The 19,615-nt window shown below is 47.2% G+C and overlaps 1 protein-coding gene across 8 annotated transcripts in view; it reads right to left on the bottom strand.

Annotated features, from left to right (window-relative positions):
* The window catches only part of ADGRB1 (adhesion G protein-coupled receptor B1), a 394,593-nt gene that overhangs the window by 260,250 nt on the left and 114,728 nt on the right, over nt 1-19,615 (bottom strand). For all 8 annotated transcript variants that reach the window (XM_078392021.1, XM_078392023.1, XM_078392022.1 and 5 more), the window contains exon 2: nt 3,912-4,826. In XM_078392021.1, coding sequence (XP_078248147.1) covers nt 3,912-4,659 — 748 coding nt within the window. In that variant the 5' untranslated portion in view covers nt 4,660-4,826. The remainder of the gene's footprint in view (nt 1-3,911; nt 4,827-19,615) is intronic.

Raw genomic sequence — 19,615 nt, 5'->3', positions numbered from 1 at the left:
GGGTGCACTCTTGGGGGGAGGCTGCACTCGCATGCATGTGGGGATGGCACAGGGCGCTCTCGCGAGGCACACTCACAGGGGTGGGCCACCCGTGGGGGGGCGTGCATGTGTGGGGGTGTGTGCATGCAAGGGGTGAGGTGGGAGATCTGTCTCCGCAGCCTGGTCCTGCCAAGAACACGGACCGGGGGTCGGGGACCCTTGGAGGCTGAATTAGAGATGTTGTGTTTTGGGTAGAGGTGGGCATGAACCGCAGAATCAGTGGTTCCTACCAGTTCATCCTTTGGCCGAACAAGTGTTCGGCACCTCTCACCCCCACTGGCTTGGTGGTTCATGCCCATTTCTAGTTTGAGAGCAAGTAGACGTCTTTGATGCCTTCACTGTTGAACTCATGGGGTTTGAGTGGCCAGAGGCACTGTATTTATTAAATATTTATTTGTTGAAGATGGATGGATGGATGGATGGATGGATGGATGGATGGATGGATGGATGGATGGATGGAGGGAGGGAGGGAGGGAGGGAGGGAGGGAGGGAGGGAGGGAGGGAGGGAGGGAAGGAGGGATGGAGGGATAGAGAGAGAGAGAGAGATGGATGGATGGATAGAGAGAAAGAGAGATGGGTGGATGGATGGATGGATGGATGGATGGATGGATGGATGGATGGATGGATGGATGGATGGATGGATGGATGGATGGAGAGAAAGGGATGGATGGATGGAAAGATGGATGGATGGATGGATGGATGGACGATCGGGCGGACAGACGGATGGGGAAAAAATCTGTATATAACCAAAACCACATTGCTCATACTTACGCAATTCAAGGGAAACATGCTTATTTGGATTGATTCTTGTGTGGATTTTCCAAATAATAGCTTAATGTGGTTACTGGATGGAGATGAACACATGCAAAACTGATCCCTAACAGTTAGGAAGTTTTTCCTGATATTCAGCCAAATTCTGGCTTTTGGTAGCTTGAGCCCATGGTTGCGTGTCCTGCACTCTGGGATGATTGAGAACAGATCCTGCCCCTCCTCTGTAGGACAGCCTTGCAAGGATTTGAAAAGCGCTGTCATCTCTGCTCTATTCTGACAGTTGCAGCTAAGAACAGGATGGGGAATTATGGGATCTAAAGTCCCAATGATCCCAAAATTCTACTGCAGCCTTGCAAATATTCACCAGAATTGCACAGCAAGGTTAATTTCTTTGCCGGCCAATGGGTTTCTTGGTTCCGCCTGATATTCTGCTGCACAACGCTGTGGAAAAAATGGGCACCACCGCCCCTGAGTCTGAGAGGGCATTAAATAACGCTGAACTCAGGAAGAACAACACCTAACCGAACAGTTCAGCCGTTCGCTGCAGTGCTGCTCATTAAATTACACATAAAAGTCCCCTCATAGCAATAATAGGAGTAGTTGCCTGTAAAAACTCCCCAGTGAAACGAGATGTAAATTCCATCTTTCGTCTCCCTGCTACACCGACGGCATATTGGGGAGGTAATTGCTGATATTTCCACACTGTGATCGTGTCCATAAGCGATTGAGCAGAAAACAGGAGAAATGGCTTCTCTTATCTTCTTTTACCTCTGCCTCACGGAACGCCTTCCTAGTCAGCCTTCCCAATCCGTTATTAAAAGGATGGATATATATGGCTCACATCAGAGTGCATTCAGGGGCATTGGCAGGAAGCCATGTATATTCCTCTTTTCACCTTCCGTCCCCAGATGTGCGGGGATAGAAGTAAGGGTGTGTGTGTGAGAGAATTTCCTTCCAGTTTTTAAAAATAAGAATTCTTGGAAATGTTCAAACATGTTCATCGTGCAGATGGAAAAGATCTGAGATTTTTAAAAAAAATCAAGGGGGAAGCCTGAAATGGATAAAGCAGCCCATCATGGCAGAAGGTTTGAAGAACTGGGTTGTAAAAATCTGGCTTTAGATTCCTCTATACTAGTTCAAACAGGAATAGATGGAGGGCAGAAGAATAGCCCTAAATAGTGGAAGGAGGTATGTGTGTTTCTTCAGGCAGCTGAAACCCTTGTCTGCACTCCCGGGCAAAGAGAAATGAGTCTTTCTTTGTCCGTCCGCCAAGGGGTGTGTGTTTTATCGCAGTGAACAGTTTTGTGAAGGTTGCAAGACCACATTCTGTAGAATATATTCACCGTCAGCCCCACACTGGTCCGTGGGACTTACTTACTAGAGGCCAGGACGTGGGTCACTTTTATTCCGAGATGTTGGGTCTCTGGAAGATGGTGGGAAATTTAATCAATGGATTTAACTGGCTGAGATTCAGGTGATGAACTGATTTGCATTTCTTTCGTTGGGTTGAAGCCCTGGGACAACTTCCACCTTCAGGGCTCTTAAGGGTTCGACAAGCACCCTCGTGAGGTCCCCAGGGGGGGTCTCTGGCTTGCATGGTTTTGACAATACACCAAGAAGCTGAACCATGCAGGTGGAAGCCTAGGGATTCTACCAAAGATGCATTTTCTTGTTTTTCAAGTGTGTGCAGCAGAAACATGAGGAAGGGAAGCATGCCCCTCTGGACCTCTTGGTTCAGATTTCCTCCACCTTCTCCCACTGAGAGCACCATCAATGCAAAGAAGAGGTCTTCTACTTTCTCTGGAGACTCTCCATATGAGGTAGAATCCAGGCTCGTTCCTGTGAATAGGAACATGGGAATCTGCCTTATCCTGAGTCAGACCCTGGCCAGTCTAGTCCAATATTGGTGCCTCTGGTTGGAGAATGCTGGAGGTCCCTGGTATTGCGTAATAGGAGGAGGCAAGGACCTGCAACAATTATATTCCCTGGGGTATCACTGCCCAACTGGTTAAGCTTGCCTCCTGCAAGAGTGCATACGCAGGGAGAGAAGGGGGAAAGGAGAGACATGATGGTGGTGGTGGTGGTGATGAAATGCCTGTGTCTGAATGTATGGTGGTTGTATTGTTTCTTCAGTGAGCTAGCCTGTTCAATGACTCCTTCTTCTCAGGAAGAAGGGGCTGGAGGTAGTGGGCAGGCTCTGTAAATGCCAACAGATAAGCTTGGTTGATGACAAACCTTGACAGCATCTTAAAAAGCAGAGACATGACTTGCTGACAAAGGTCCGAATAGTCAAAGCTATGCTTTTTCCTGTAGCGATGTATGGAAGTGAGAGCTGGACCATAAAGAAAGCAGACCGCCGAAGAATGGATGCTTTTGAACTGTGGTGCTGGAGGAGGCTCTTGAGAGTCCCCTGGACTGCAAGGAGAACAAACCTATCCATTCTAAAGGAAATCAACCCTGAGTGCTCACTGGAAGGGCAGACCCTGAAGCTGAGGCTCCAAGACTACATACATCCTCATCGCCATCATCATAGCAGCAGCCTGCTGGACTTGGGGGAATTACCCACGGAACAAGCTAGATTGCTGATGCTCTGAGTCTTCTGCACCAGTGCAAAGTGCCTCTCTTCACCTCAGTCTCTCTCAATGAGACACACACAAACCCACACTCATGCATTCACACCCTGGAGAAAGGCACCTGCTTCTCGGCAATGCTTGCCTCTCCGGTGCGGCCGAGAAACGACTTCTTGCAGCTGTTTTAACATGGCCAGGCTTGTGCGGTAATCGTTAATCAGGTGGAACGCCCCCCGACGAAACACAGCTCCCCATAGCCGCTGCTGAGGGTCGGTCTCCTCCTTGGCATTCTGACCACCCCTCACCCATCTCAAGTTCCTCCGGGGAAGACTGTGAGACAGCAAAAGCCCTTTCCAGCTCGTGCGCACCCTGAATTATGCAAGTAAACATCATGCAACATCAAAAGGAGATGATCCATGCTAAAGACACTTTGGAGGAGCATAACATGGCCAACAACAGAGAGAAGAGATGCCCCGGTCACCACCACCGTTGCCCACCCTCTTCAATGAGACGTAAGATCAGGCCACTTACCCAGGAAATCCAGCCCACTGCTGTCCTTTGGGCTGCTCAGGCAGTTCTCCAGGTAAATCCCACCCTTAAAGCAATCGTCTTTCTTTTTGGTCAACCCAAGGATCTCACTGGGCTGATCCAGGGCTTCTCCTCCGGAGCAAGAGCAAGGGGTCTGCATGATGCCACAAGGGTGAGAGCTGGTGCTGGTGGTCAGGCACGTATCCAACCATTTGCAGAGCATCTGGCAGGCAGCCTTGCTGGGGCTCCGGTTGCCGACCACCAGGTATTCCACCGAGAAGTCCCGTTCCGGAGCCTTCGCCGGCTTCCACCGGACGGGGCTGCTCTCGAAAGCCGAGAAGGTCTGCTTCATCTGGAGGAACTGCTTGCTGGACTGGAGGAAGGCGTAGCGGGTGGAGCTGTCGCAAAGGTTCAACACGTCGTCGAAGCTCTCCATGCCCAAGTACGTCCGCGTGGACTCCAAGAAGGAGTCGAATTGGTACGTCCGTATCTGCTGGTAGTCGCATACGCTGGTGGGCTTCAGGACCTTCATGTACAAGGTGTACCTCCTGGGGTCGGGGTTTTGGATGATCCAAGAGCAGCGGGAAGAGTTCAGGGGGAAGACCGCAAAAGAGGAGAAGTACCCGAAAAATTTGCCCTGGACCAAAGTAGTGCACGAAGACTGGCCTAAGTCGAGGGCCCCGGCTGTCCAGGCCAAGAAAAATGGCAATAACAAAAGCGGGTTCAAGGAAAATCCGGCGCTTCTCCTCATCCTAGGTTCCTGGTCCTTTGGAACTCACAGCGACGGCCGAGCAAAGCGCAGATCTTGGACATAACAGGAGGAAAAGTGAGAGATACCGCTCCAGGCTTGACGCAAGACTAAGGCAGGCTTCCCATGTTTGGATTCCAGCGCCTTCTTGTGGTATCGGTGAGGAATACCTGGAGAAAAGAAGAGGAACACGTGTGCTGTGAATTCTGGGATACAAAGATAGAAAATGCAGCCCACGTCCAGGTGTACAGCTCCCCTTTTACCTGAATGCACACACATGTAGGTATGTAAGCGTCCGGTACCGTCCTCCTTCTCATCCCTGACTGGATAAAGTCACAAGTCACTCCAATAAACAGCAGGACTGGAGAACATCAATCTGCACCTTCCCCCCTCCCCGACTTGCACATAATATCGACATCCTTAAATCAATCTGGTCACCATGTCTAGGTGCGAATGCTGGACAGGAAAAGAGAGCTGAAAGGGGCGGGGATGGATTGGTTGGAAATGTGGTGCTGAAAAAGAACTTTGTGGATACCCCAGAGTGTCAGAAAGATGAATAAGTGGGTCCTAGATAAATTCATGAACATCATGAACATGAATGCCAACATGAATTTGAAGCAGCTCAACATGAATTTGGTACCAAACTCCAGGAGGCAGTGGAAGACAGGAGGGCCTGGCATGCTCTGGTCCATGGGGGTCACGAAGAGTCAGACACAACTTGACAACTAAACAACAGAACAACAAAAATAAAACCAAGCCTGAATACTCTCTGGAGGCAGAAGTGGCAAAACTGAGGCAGGCTTGCTTTGGGCACATCCTGAGAAGGCAGGATTCTCTGGAGAAGGCAACGATGCTGGAAAAGGAGGAGGACCCAATACGAGATGGATTGTCTCCCTAAAGGAAGCTCCGGGTTTGCGTTTAAGAGCTGAGCAGGGTTGTTAAGCACGGAACATTTGGGAGATCTCTCCATCATTGGGTTGCAATAAGTTGGACTTGAAAGCATGGAACAACAGAACAAATGAAGCCTAAATTCACTGTAAAAGCTAATACAGTGGTGGCTCGCTTTACGATTGCCCCACATTAAGATGAAACCGCATTACGATGATCTTTATGCGATCACAATTGCGATTGCAAAACGATGGTCTGAATAGGCTTTTTTCACTTTGCGATGATCAGTTCCCTGCTTCGGGAACCAATTCTTCGCAAAACGACGATTTTCCTCCAGCTGATCGGCGGTTTCAAAATGGTGGCCAGGTAAATAAAATGGCTCCCTGCTGTTTTCTGGGATGGATTCCTTGCAAACAGCCACCGGAAATGGCCGCCCTATGGAGGATCTTTGCTGGACGGTGAGTTTCCAGCCCATTGGAACGCATTAAAGGGGTTTCAATGCGTTTCAATGGGCTTTTTATTTTTGCATTACGACGTTTTTGTTCTACAGCGATTTTGCTGGAACGAATTAACGCCGTAATGTGAGGCACCACTGTATGACTAAACTGACGGTATTGTATTTTGGGTGCATCGTGAAAATAACAAACCTAATGGAAATAGCAAACATGCTGGGAAAGGTGGAAGGCAGCAGAAAAGAGGAAGGCCCAATACAAGATGGATGGACTTCCTAAAGGAAACCACAGGCAAGAGTTTGCAAGGCAGTTAAGGGGAGGGCATTCTGGAGATTGCTCATTTATACGGGCACCATAAGTTGGAGGTGGCTTGACGGCGCATAACAACAGCAGCAATAAAATAAATACATACATTAAATAATTATCTACACCATGTCCTCCCAACCGGCAACTGAATAAGCAGCAGGAGAATCTGGATTGGCACAGAAGAAGAATCCTCTGCACTTGGATAAAATGATGTAGAATTGGTTCTGCCTCCCAAAGCCAAACACCAGTTTGGCTGTAACCTCAATTCCTTCTCCACTTGTGATCCCTTTTGGGTTTTTAGAAGCAGGGAATTCATTCATTCATTCATTCATTCATTCATTCATTCATTCATTCATTTTTTCTTATTCATAAGCTGCATTTCTCCAAATAAGGAGACTCAAGGCAGCTCACAGTGGTAAGAAAGAAGATTTAAAAACACAATCAATTATACATTTTAAAAAACAACACCATAATATTAATTAAAACACGCTGAATGATTAAAAAACATTTTAAAATTCAACTAATCATAACATTCCTTTATGATGGTTCAGGACCTGCCCGAAGAGATGGGTCACCAACTGCCAATGAAATAATTTATTTATCCATAAATACTAGTCTAGAAGGACGTAAGGTGCCCCTTGATATGTTTCCGGTTCTGTAACACAAGGTCTTGTGAAACCAGGTGGCAAAACACAATTCGATTTTAGTGGCGATGGGCTAAGCCGGATGTCATTGGGATGAAATACCCCTGTTTATCCCAGCCAGCACAAAGGTAGAGTCTCGTCTCAGATTCAAAGCAGGGTGTGGTGGAATCCTTTTCTTCCAGCAACATCTGGAAGACAACATTTCCCCCCTCCCGATCTTGTAGAAATACATTTACCTGGTATTTGGCTGAAGAACTGCCATCAAAATTTGCCTTGATTTCCATTTCTACTGAAATACAGGGTCTATCCATGGGCATCCGTGTAGCATCCTACCACATTTCTCATATTTCTCGACATGTTCCCACGGTGAAAAAATGCTCAGTTTTTCAGCATAGGTAAAAGTGCAATAACTGGACTGACCTCTAATTCCTGGACCTATGGACCCTTAAAGGGTGACCCATTGAAGGTTGCCACAGTCAAATTAATCAGAAGGAACTGGCCAGTGCGAGGAGCCCTCTTTGGCCCATGGGGAACATGCTCAACCGGTACAGCTTGTTTCTCATTGACACGTTTGGTGGGACCAAAAACAGAGGATGTTTGGTCAGGAGATAGAACAGGAAATCCATTTCATTTGCCCCACATGCACCTTATCTTGCAGTGGTCACATAGGAGCCCACACTCAGTGACATCTCAAGATCTTGTCCCTTGTTCTTAAGCTTGGGCCTTGAAACCTTTGAGGATCTAAATCTGCTGACTGACACCCCGGCCTGTTGCATTTGCCTATCATGGCGCTGTTAAGGATGGGATATCGTTGACAAGATTGGAAAATAGAGACCGCACCCATCCTAAAGATGAAGATTGCAGATTGGGAGAAATTGCTATGGAGAATAAACTGAAATGAAATTCGTGCCCGTACGTCCTTGACGAGATCAACATTTAGCTCATTCTTTTATTAATTAGCAGCATACGGGATAGTATGAGGCGAGGCCATTTCTTAGCAAATGTTTACAGCCAGGGAGCCTGTGTTGCGGCGGCACACACCACTGTGGTAGATCAGAAGCTGAATATGAGCCAACAGTGTGATGGAACTGCAAAAAAGGCAAATGTGATTTTAGGCTGCATTAACAAAACTATAGTCTCCAAAACCCGTGAGCTCTATACAGCACTGGTTAGGCCTCATCTAGAGTACTGCGACCCATTCTGGACACCACACTTGAAGGAGGAGGCCAACAAACTGGAGCAAATTCAGAGGAGGGCAACACAGATGATCAAGGATGATCGAGAGACTGGAAACTGAGCCCTGTGAGGAAAGACTGAAAGAACTGGGCATGTTTAGAAAAGAAGACTGAGGGGAGAGAGGAGGATCTGTTCTGGATCATCCCAGAGTACAAGACACACAACAATCAGCTCAAGCTAAAGGAAGCCCAAATTTGGTTATCAGGGGAAAAAAAAAACTTCCTAACTATTAGAGCAGTACGACAATGGAACCCATCACCTTGGGAGGGGGTGAGCGCTGGAGGCATTGAAGAGAAAACTGGACAATCTGTCAGATTTTGATACCTGCATAGAATGAAACTCCATGACTCTTTAATTCCATGATTTGATGATCACCTGTCTTCTGCGGGGACGAGATCGCTCCATAGGCTTCCGGTGAATGAAAGAGGCCCCTGAAGGTGTTTAAAAAGCCCGGAGAGGCTGTTTGCCGCCACAGTGAGAGACCTGCAGTGATCCTAGTGTTCGGAATATAAAGGGGCGTCCGGGTCTGCCCTTCCTTTGCTTCGGAATGACCTTGCCACCCTCCCTGCCTTGTCCGTCTTGAAAGCAAACTGGCTTTCACTAAATATCTTGGCTAACAGGATGCTGCGTTCCGGCTGTTAGGCCTCGTGTCGGATTTCCTCTAAACGAAGGCCCAATTGCAAAGAGTGTCAATATTTTCTCCCTTCCTCGGTGTGTCGGTAGTGGGGAGCTTTCAAAGGAAAATTAAACACACATGGCGAAATAGTGGGGGAAGAAATCTTTAATGCGAAAACACCTGGAACTGCAGCCCTGTCGGCAATGAACTCAGCTGAGCATTTGCAGGAGGGAAGCAGAAAGGATGCTCCGCCCGAGAGATGAACGAACTACCTCTCCCGACAGCAGAAGAGACTTGCCCCAGAGGAGCAGCCCTTGCCGAACACATTTGGCGATCACGCTTTCTGATGCCAGCTTGCCTGAACTGCCGCTCCCAGTTAGGGTGTATGTCAGAACCTGTCTTATAGAGCTGCTGGACTACAGCTCCCATCATCCTTGACTGCTAGCCAGAAGAGCCCTAGATTTCCATGAAAACAAAGCTTTATTGTGAAAAGATCAAATGGTCTGCCAGTTTCATCTGATCTCTCTCTCTCTCTCTCTCTCTCTCTCTCTCTCTCTCTCTCTCTCTCTCTCTCACACACACACACACACACACACACACACACACACACACACACACACACACCAATTGTTCCTTTCAGGTCTTGAAATTCAGAGAGAGCCCTGCCTCTCTGCTGACTATTCTATCCCTCTCTTTCATCAATTGGAGGCAGTTGCTTTGTTGTTGCTGCTGCTGTTGTTCTGCCTGGTTGCTTGCTAGTATGTGTGCCCTAAAGAAAGCAGTATACACAAGTCTGCAATTTCAAGCAAGGGTAAGTAAAGAAACAGTTTTCATTCATTCTCCTACAAATCTCTCAGAGTGAGTTACTGAGACTTTAAGTGCCAGTTAATGAGGAAGGGGTGGACTGTCTGGGGGAACTTATAGCCATTCTGTTCTATGGATCTGTGTACTTCTACTGTGTAGCAAAAAGAATTTTGCCAGAAATTCAAAACTCTGCGACAAAACACACAACAGCCCCTAAAGTCTTTTGCAAATATTCTTTTCCATGAACCTGAGAAAGGCTAAACAAGCATTTCCTGTGAAATCTACCTATACGAAGGAAGTGGGGTCAAAATTGATGGGGGACTCTATTAGCCCTCCAGATGTTGTGGGACACACAGTCCCATAATCCCTCACTGTTGGCTATGCTAGTTGAGGGGAACTGAAACCCCAGATTGAGGACCACATATCCTTCAACCCTGCCCTGTGACACATCATAGAATCACTACGCTGGACCTGGAAAAATATGAACCACCTCGTGCAGCATCCAGTATCCTTGTGTTAGGTGAGCAACAGTGTGGAGCAGTGGTTACAGTTTCAACTCCAACGGCAGCAATAAAGGCTCCAGCCCCCCAATGAGCCATTAAATGCTCTGGATGACCTTGGGCCAGTCACTGTCTTTCAACCTGACCTATTTCATAGGATAAAAAAAATGAGGGAGAGCCCACATACATCACACTGAGCAACCTGGAGGAATATAACCGTGACAAATCAATCCGTAATAAAGGCTGACAAGCTCCGTGAAAGGACTTAGACGCTTCTCTCTAGAAGCTGAATTGACGAATTTAATGCAAAATGCATCGGGGATGTTATCTGGGAGGAAGAAACCCAGTTGGCCCTTCCTATTACCGATTCCTGTTGAGTAAGGGAATGCAATACCATCCTCTGGCCATCTTTGGTGGTGGCGCTACAGCACAGCAGAAGAGCCTAGAAGCTTTTGGTCTACAAAGCCTCCATGATAATACAGCAAATGGAATAGCCCCGGCCCTCATGGCTAGAACATACCCTCATACCTTGGCTTCTTTCTATGTCCTTTAAATTTGCTTTTGTTCTTTGAAGTTTCATTTACAAGCCTTCATTATAGTGACATTCACTATCAGCTCTCCCATCTGGCTGGATAGCTTACTGGTAATGAGGGCGAAAGAGGAGAGTGCAAAAAATGGCCTGAAACTCAACATCAAAAAAACTAAGATCATGGCCACTGGTCCCATCACCTCCTGGCAAATAGAAGGGGAAGGTATGGAGGCAGTGGCAGACTTTGCTTTCTTGGGCTCGATGATCACTGCAGATGGAGACAGCAGCCATGAAATTAAAAGACGCCTGCTTCTTGGGAGGAAAGCGATGGCAAACCTTGACAGCATCTTAAAGAGCAGAGACATCACCTTGCCAACAAAAGTCCGAATAGTCAAAGCTATGGTTTTTCCAGTAGTGATGTATGGAAGTGAGAGCTGGACCATAAAGAAGGCTGACCACTGAAGAATTTATGCTTTTGAATTGTGGTGCTGGAGGAGGCTCTTGAGAGTCCCCTGGACTGCAAGGAGAACAAACCTATCAATTCTAAAGGAAATCAACCCTGAGTGCTCACTGGAAGGACAGATCCTGAAGCTGAGGCTCCAATACTTTGGCCATCTCATGAGAAGAGAAGACTCCCTGGAAAAGACCCTGATGTTGGGAAAGTGTGACGGCAAGAGGAGAAGGGGACGACAGAGGATGAGATGGCTGGACAGTGTCTGCGAAGCAACCAACATGAAATTGACCCAACTCCGAGAGGCAGTGGAGGATAGGAGGGTCTGGCGTGCTCTGGTTCATGGGGTCACGAAGACTAAACAAACGAACGATAGGTCTCTGGCTGCAGAGTGAGAGGTTGGGCGTTCAATTCTCTCACTTATGCCTCCCGGGAGAAGAACAAGCCAGCCTGGGGGGCCTTGGGCAAGCTATAAAGAACCAGGAAATCTCCCAGAAGGAGGGCATGGGAAACCACTTCTGAGTACTCTCTCCTTAGAAAACACTGAAAAGTGTTGCCATCGGTCAGAATTGATTTGATTGCCATGATGATGATCAGATCTCCCAAACAAGGAGATCAACAATAAACCCTGCAAAGTGGAATGAATCAATAAACTGCTTTGCAAGACCTCTGCTCCTCTGCCGATTAGGGTCATTAAAACCGATTTTGCAAAACCTGAGCTGCTAACTCGGTGCAGAATTCTGCCCAAGAGACCGAGTTGTCTGCATGGAAGAAGATAAAGAAGACGACCTAGAGATTAGCTGCCAGGAAACTAAGATTTTTTAAAAAACTACCTTAATCTTCCCTTCAAATTCCATTTGAGCATCTTTTTTTTTTTTAAAAAAAAAATAGCTGGCCTGTGCTGTAATTTTCAATTTTGAAATTATGGGAAGAATAAAGCAGGAAATGTTTTCTTAAAAAATAGATTATAACTCTGGATAAACAGGATTAATACACCGCCTTAATTAAACTGTGTTTGATCTGAGGAATTTTAGTTGAATGAACCCAATCAAGGATAAATATACTAACATGACTGTTAATTTAAGGAAGCACATTCTCTTTCCAAGCATTAACATTTGCTTTAGAAAAGTTTGTTTATGAAACCGGGTTCTACAAATTAGCAAAGAACGTGTTGTGAAAGGCAGTGTGAGACAGTAAGCAACGGTTTGTGCTTGGATGCAAATGAGTGGCCTTTGGTACAGCCTCAGTTTCCCTTCTGTAAAAAGAAAGGGATTCAATTTTGCACATTTGTCATGCATCAGAAAAATTGCCCATACCTCTGTAGTTCTATTTCTCTACAGCAGAGGGCAGTAGCCACTTGTATCCGAGGTCCATGCAATGACTCACACTTCATGCTAATTTCAAATCCGTTTTAAATGGTAATCTCAGAACTGCATAGCTGGAAGAGACCCTATGGATCATCGAGTCCAGCTCCTGTCAAGGAGGGACAGTGGGAAATCAAATTCTCAACCCCTGACTCTGCACCCAGACCCATAAACCACTGAGCTACAAGAGGTTTGCCCATGGAAAGGGCGGAAGGAACGCTACATGTGGATCAAAGCATGCATCGATCGTCCATGCACCAACGCTGCTGTGTGTATGCATTCAGGGAAGCTACATTGGGCTGCTGTGCAGCAGGCCCATAGGGGACCATTTCATTTAGGAACTTGAGAAGCTGCCTCGTCTCTCTGCAGGACATAGATTTGCCAACAAAAGACCGCATAGCCAAAGCTATGGTTTTTCCTGTGGTGATGTATGGAAGTGAGAGCTGGACGATAAAGAGAGCAGACCGCCGAAGAATTGATGCTTTTGAATTGTGGTGCTGGAGGAGGCTCTTGAGAATCCCCTGGACTGCAAGGAAAACAAACCTATCAATTCTGAAGGAAATCAACCCTGAGTGCTCACTGGAAGGACAGATTCTGAAGCTGAGGCTCCAGTACTTTGGCCATCTCATGAGAAGAGAAGACTTCCTGGAAAAGACCCTGATGTAAGGAAAGTGTGAGGGCAAGAGGAGAAGGGGACGATAGAGGACGAGATGATTGGACAGGGTCATCGAAGCAACCAACATGACTTTGACACAACTACTGGCGTGCTCTGGTCCATGGGGTCACGAAGAGTTGGACAGGACTAAACGACTAAACAACAACAACAGTGGGGTTTTTCTCACCAACATTTAGAGGGCGCTGGAACGGAAAGGCGAGTGTTAGGAAAACAAAGGGCAGATCTATTTACTTTCCTTTATTGTGACAGTATGCCTTCAGCTTCCTTCCACTGGTGGCACCACAATATCCCCCCCCCCTTTTCTACTTGAAAGATGGGTCTGGATCTGTTCTCAATCATTTATTATTTATTTATTATTTATTTATTTTATTTATATCCCGCCTATCTAGTCAATAGACCACTCTAGGCGGCTCACAACAGGGGTGCAACAATAACTAAAAACGAATTTACAAAGAAGAAAACTTTCAACCATGAAATTATACACTAAGAAAAAGAAAAAGGAAAATCAGGATTAGCTAAGGGGGGGTGGGGGGGAAGGCCTGCCGAAACATCATTGTCTTTAATTGCTTTTTAAAAATACCCAGCGAGGGGGCCGTGCGAATGTCCGGGGGAAGGTTGTTCCAGAGGCGAGGAGCCACCGCCGAGAAGGCCCGATTTCTTGTTTTTCCTTCCGGGCCTCCCTCGGCGTTAGGCTCCTCAACCTCACCTCCTGGCTCGCGCGAGTGACACGGGTAGAACTTGGTGGTAGAAGGCGTTCCGCCAAATATCGAGGCCCTAAACCGTTTAGGAATCATCCCACAGTTTAGGAATCATCCCACAGTGCAGGACATGAAACAATGGGCTCAGGCGACAGGAAGCCAGATTTTGGTTGAATGTCAGGAAAAAATTTCTCAACTGTTAGAGCAGTACAACAATGGAACCGATGACCTCAGGAGGTGGTGAGTGCTCCAACCCTGGAGGCAGTCAAGAGAAACTTAGACAACCACCTGGCAAGATATTGTTTGGTTTGTATTCCTGCCTTGAGCAGGGGGTTGAACTTGATGGTCTTAGAGGCCCTTTCCAACTTCACTATTCTATGCTTCTCTGATTCTATGATTGGTGGGGGCTTGCACCCGTCTAGGGCCCATGACACCATTTGACACAGAGGCTAGAATTTCTAGTTTCAGTACTGTCCACCCAGGATGGAAATTCAAGTTGTGGGACTCACTGCCAAGTCTGTGATTCAACTCATACATGACTTGGGTCCTGTCCCCCCCGATGACTTGGACTGGACCCACAACTCAGAACCCACTCACTCCTCCCTTTTTCTTGGGGGAAAAGCTTGTTTTTAATAGGGACTGCAACCTGGAGCTTGGGACTCTGGACTTGGGGGTCAGACCCAAAGATTTGCCAACATCCCAGCTCTCTGCTAAGATCCGTAAGCTGGTAAATCCTCATGGGTGGGTGAGAAGGATCACAAGTCCTAAGACTGAAACTGTAAACATGGGATCATGAGATGAAGTTTAATCCTCAATTACCTCATCTATAACTCTCTCTCTCTCTCCCCCCCCCCCGTGCGTGCATGTACATGTGTGGGGGCAGCACACAGTGTCTCCGAAATGTCATCGTCTGGTTGCCAAGTTGAATTATGGATGAGTATCCTATTTTGTTTTCTGTCCACCATCTGTCTTCCTTTTCATGAAGGAAGTGAGCACCGATTGACCATTCCGTGAAGTAAGTCACCCATCCGTAACACAACCAGTTTTCACATCAGTTGGGGAGAGAGGAGAGAATTAAAGGAAGACAACCGAGTTCTGCTTTGGAAAACCAGCACGCAGAAGGGGCCCGTGTTGTGTTTAAGGATAAGAAGACCTGCCTCCCACCCTAGGATGACCCCATCTGGGCCTTGATTTGCCCAGTCTCGCCATTGGCCATGTTAGTGAGGGAGCTGCCATCCAAGAACATCTGGAGGACTTCTTGTCTCTCACTCTTGGTCTAGGGAAGGCAGGGCTAGATGTTAAATAAGGTGTTCTTAAAACAACAACAACAACAACAACAACAACAACAACAACAACAACAACAACAACAACAACAACAACAACAACAACAACAACAACAACAACAAGGCAATGATTCTGTCCATGTGGAGGAGCAGGGTGAAAAAACCAGAGTGTGCAGACTCGACATCGTCTTAGAACTGCAGAGCTGGACGGGACCCTCTGGATCATGGCGTCCAACTGCTGTCAAGGAGGTACCATGGGGGGAATCGAACTCCCAACCTCTGACTCCACAGCCAGAGACCATAACCCCTGAGCTATCCAGATTCATGGAACCTAGGAAGGGTTTACAGTCAAAACTGATCCTCTCAGCCCTTGGTTGGTTCAAAATATTTTTTTCCAAACCTTAGAACATGTCCTTGAGAGGACTGCAAGTCACAATGTCCATGCTAGCTGGGGATTTGGGGAGTTGTGGTTCCCAGAAGGAACTTGTTCAAGCTCTGTTATGGTCCCGGTCCAACTGAGATACCAAAAAGTTAGCCATGGGGTCCATCGTCCAGAACTCTTTATTAGACAAAGACAGCTGAACCCCCACATTTTACACCCTCTTTTGCCCAATGAGAAGCAGTAGAGATCTTGAAAGATCACCTTATTGGTAACTTTTTTAAAAAATGATCCAATGAAGTTATTTCCTGTACCAGAACCTGGTTCAAATTTAGATTGTAGCCTGCTTTTTATGGGGAATTCTAAACTAATGAATCCTCAGTGTTGTAGGCTGTACCCAAGTGCTAGCAAGACAAATCCATGCAGCTCTGATTTGGTCTTCTTTGAACAGGTCTTCTTTGCAGCCCTCACCACCCATGTACAGGTTCCTTCTCTGGAGGAACAATTGCCAGAATCACCAAAATCATCATGGCCACATTGGTTGGGGGATGTGATGGATCATCATTCAAAGGAATAGTTTTTCTAACATTTCTTTGTTCATTATTCTTTGCACGGTTAAGAGACTTGTTAGTACACTCTCTCGGTAGCCCGACGAGCCATGGGGATGGCTTCTCTGCAGCCTCTCCCCCATCCTGAAAAAAAGGGGCCCCGGTGCTATTTCTGAGTACATCAGAAGGAATCAAGGCTGTGGACAGTGTTAGGGATAATTTTGGCTCAGGGCTCTGCCAGCTAAGGTAAAGGTTCCCCTTGACAATTTGTCCTGTCATGTCCTACTCTAGGGGCAGAGCTCATCCCCGTCTCCAAGCTATAGAGCCAGCGTTTTGTCCGAAGACAATCTTCTGTGGTCACGTGGCCAGCGCGCCTAGACACGGAACGCCATTACCTTCCCACCATGGTGGTACCTATTGATCTACTTGTATTTTGCATTTTCCATACTTTCGAACAGCTAGGTTGGCAGGAGCTGGGACAAGTGATGGGAGCTCCCTCCGTCACGTGGATTCGATCTTACAACTGCAGGTCTTCTGACCTTGCAGCACAGAGGCTTCTGCAGTATAACCCGCAACGCCACCACACCAGTTACCCCAGTGCAAAATCCGCACCACCCCTTTGGGCCTTCTTTCCTAGCACAACATTCCACTGCCTTGCTCGTGGCCCTTGGCATGAACAGAGGTGAGGCTGTATGTGATGGGTGGCATCAGGCCAAGGTTTCCCCCGAACCTGGAGATAAAAAGAAAAGAAAGTTTGTGGCCACAGTTCAGAGCGCATGCTTCTCGTTTGAATGGTCCCGGGTCAGATATGCCTAATTTCGGGGGGGGGGGGGGAATAAGGACCCCCTGAGTTTTAGCCAAGGGATTCTGGCTGGGAGACTCTGGGAGGCATTGCTGAGCATATCACATCTTGCCCATACTCTGAACTCTTGTGCCTCATCACAAGCAGATTCTGCCCATAGTGCTACAGAAGTGCATCACCGCCAGAGACCACATATAGGCATGCGCACACGCACCACCGTTGGGCAAAAAGAGAAAGAAGATTCCCCGCCAAAGAAGACAGAGACCTGGCCTGGATGTCATGGTGACAGGTGGCTCTGATCTCTGAACCATTCTGGGATTGAGCCCACAATGTAGAGGAGCAGAACTGAACTTAGAATTTTTGCTTCTAAGGTTCACAGGTCTGAATAGATCTAGAAAGTGCAGGTCAAAACCCGGGACAGATCCACCCCTTCCCAGCCGGGAACAGAGCATTACCGCGATTGTGGGGCCAAGGGAAGGGTTAATCAAGAGGAAAAAAGACACTGGTGTAGAGCTGAGCTGAGTCAAAAGGCCAGCGGCAGGAGATGAAAGCTGAGCTTTCACTGCTTTTCCCCTGGAAGACCAACAAGGCCCTTCAGAGCGATTCTCAGGCCCCGCGTCAATGCAAGGAGACAGTTCTGGCCTCCAGCCTCATTCCAGCTTCAGATGGTGACAACAGAGAGAAAGGGGAGAAGCTAACGGTCAAAACGAAGGCAGTCAAAATGCAGATGTTGGTAATGGAGCTGATCAGAAGGCATCTGTTAGGAGGCAGAAGGGAAGAGGAGAAAACAGGAGGACAGTCAAATGACTTTGAAGGCGTGGTTGGATTTTAAAGCCTCTACAGTTACTTACATGAGTGTCAATGCCAGTGTGGTGTTGTGGCTATAATATGGACTCAGGAGAGCTGGGTTCAATTTGCTGCTGCACCACAAAAACTGACGTCAAACTACAGCTTAAATATCTCACATGCCTTGGGAGCCTCTTCGGTTCTCTGTAAGTCAACAGAAACTTGACGAAAAGTAACAACAGTTAACCCTGTGGTTAACTGAAGTCCCACCAACCATTCTTGAGTTTCACCATGTAAAGTTCATAGCAAAACCCAGAAGGGATTCACCATCCTAGCCTCTGCTGTGGCACAGGACCGTGCACCAGTATGGACCTGGAATAAAAAATGACTGACCTGCCAGTCCATTTGGGTCTTACGCGGGGAGAGGCAGGCCTGCCATCTTGCCCCTCTTTCATTCTAAGGAAGATCCGGGACTGATGAAAGACCTTGCTTGCCAGTTTTGTCTTCTCTTGAGCTCAGCACAGAACCTCTTTCCTCTTTAGGAGACGCCAGCAGGAGGTCAATCCAAAGGATGTTCTAATGGGTGGACCAAGTTAGGACTTTAGATGCAAAGTCCTCTCGGATGGGCTTATCCACAGTACCTCTGGATCCTTATCAAATTTTAGGCAAAGCATCTTAAGAATCTAAGAAGGCCTGCAATCAATCAAACCAAGGTCCTCTCTAGTCCGACATTGTGTTCAGACAGGGGCCAAACGCCAGGGGTGGGGGCTCATGAGTTGCAACTTGCTGTTGTGTCCAACTTAAGCTACACACTCCAGAGACCCCATCCGTCCCTCCCTTTTTTTATTTGAAAAAAAAATTAAGAGGGACTTGAGTCTTGGACCCTTAGAATCGCACTCGGACTTGGGATTCAGGCTTGCCAACTTCCATGCTAAACAAGCTTTATCTCACATTCTCCATCAACTAATATACTGATGTGCCCATTACCTCCAATACTGGAGGTGATAAATACATATCTATTCTGACCAGCCATGACTGGCCACCTTAACCTCCCTTATTTATCCCATATGTTTTTAAAAGCCATCTGAGGATCCTGTTTTGATACCAGATGGTCCTTGGTACTTTTGACCAGAGATGCAGAAAGTGACTTTTTCTGTACTACAATTTGGGCACTGCAGTCTGAAAAGTTACTTTCCCTATCTTTGCTCTTGACTAAGTTGGACCCTCTAGATGATTTTGGGCAGCAGTTCCCACAATCCTTCATCACTGGTGAAGCAGCTCAGGATTTCCTGAAAAATGGAGGCCAGATGCCGGTGGAGGACCACCATTGTCTTACTCCTCCTGAAGGGCTGGGCTGAAAGTTTAACATTGATTATATTGGCCTCTGTGGGATATGGAGGTTTTAGCACCAGGAGGTGCCAAGAACTATCTACCCATCTTAGCCACTCATTCTATCTACCCAGTGTAGCCACTGCAACACTAAAGACCCTCCTAGGCTCCATTACTCCACCAGACCTCAAGAGGGACATCTAAACCTGGATGTTTCTAAGATCCATTTGGAACTGAGTAGACTATCTTTCACTTGCTACTCACACACCTAGGGGACCAATGTTGTGGAAGGTGCATCATCTGAGTTCTGCAATATTCAGAGTTTTCCTTCTCCTTCTCCATAAATCCAGGCTACCAGAGGTGTCTAGATGCCTTTAGAAGCAAGGGGCCAGAGCGGTTCTCCTTCATAGCACTGCCAATGGGCTCTAATGAACAAATACCTCTCTTCATCTCCCAAGGTATGCTTCCTCCGTGCCTCTCGATCCAGCAAGTAACGGTTGGCAACTGTCAACACTTCTGTGGATTTCCATCCCCACGATTGTCGTTTCTTAGCAACTCTGCCTTCAGCACAAATGAAATGTCTCTGCCTTTCGTTTACTGCTTTGAGATGGAAAGGGTGGTTGCTTCAAGCTTGCACTCGTTGGGTGGACAACGGCAAAACTGTGGTA

Source organism: Pogona vitticeps, chromosome 4, assembly GCF_051106095.1.
Source record: "Pogona vitticeps strain Pit_001003342236 chromosome 4, PviZW2.1, whole genome shotgun sequence".
Taxonomy (NCBI): Eukaryota; Metazoa; Chordata; class Lepidosauria; order Squamata; family Agamidae; genus Pogona; species Pogona vitticeps.
Note: the sequence above shows the minus strand (reverse complement) of the source record. Positions and strands in the feature narration are given on the sequence as shown.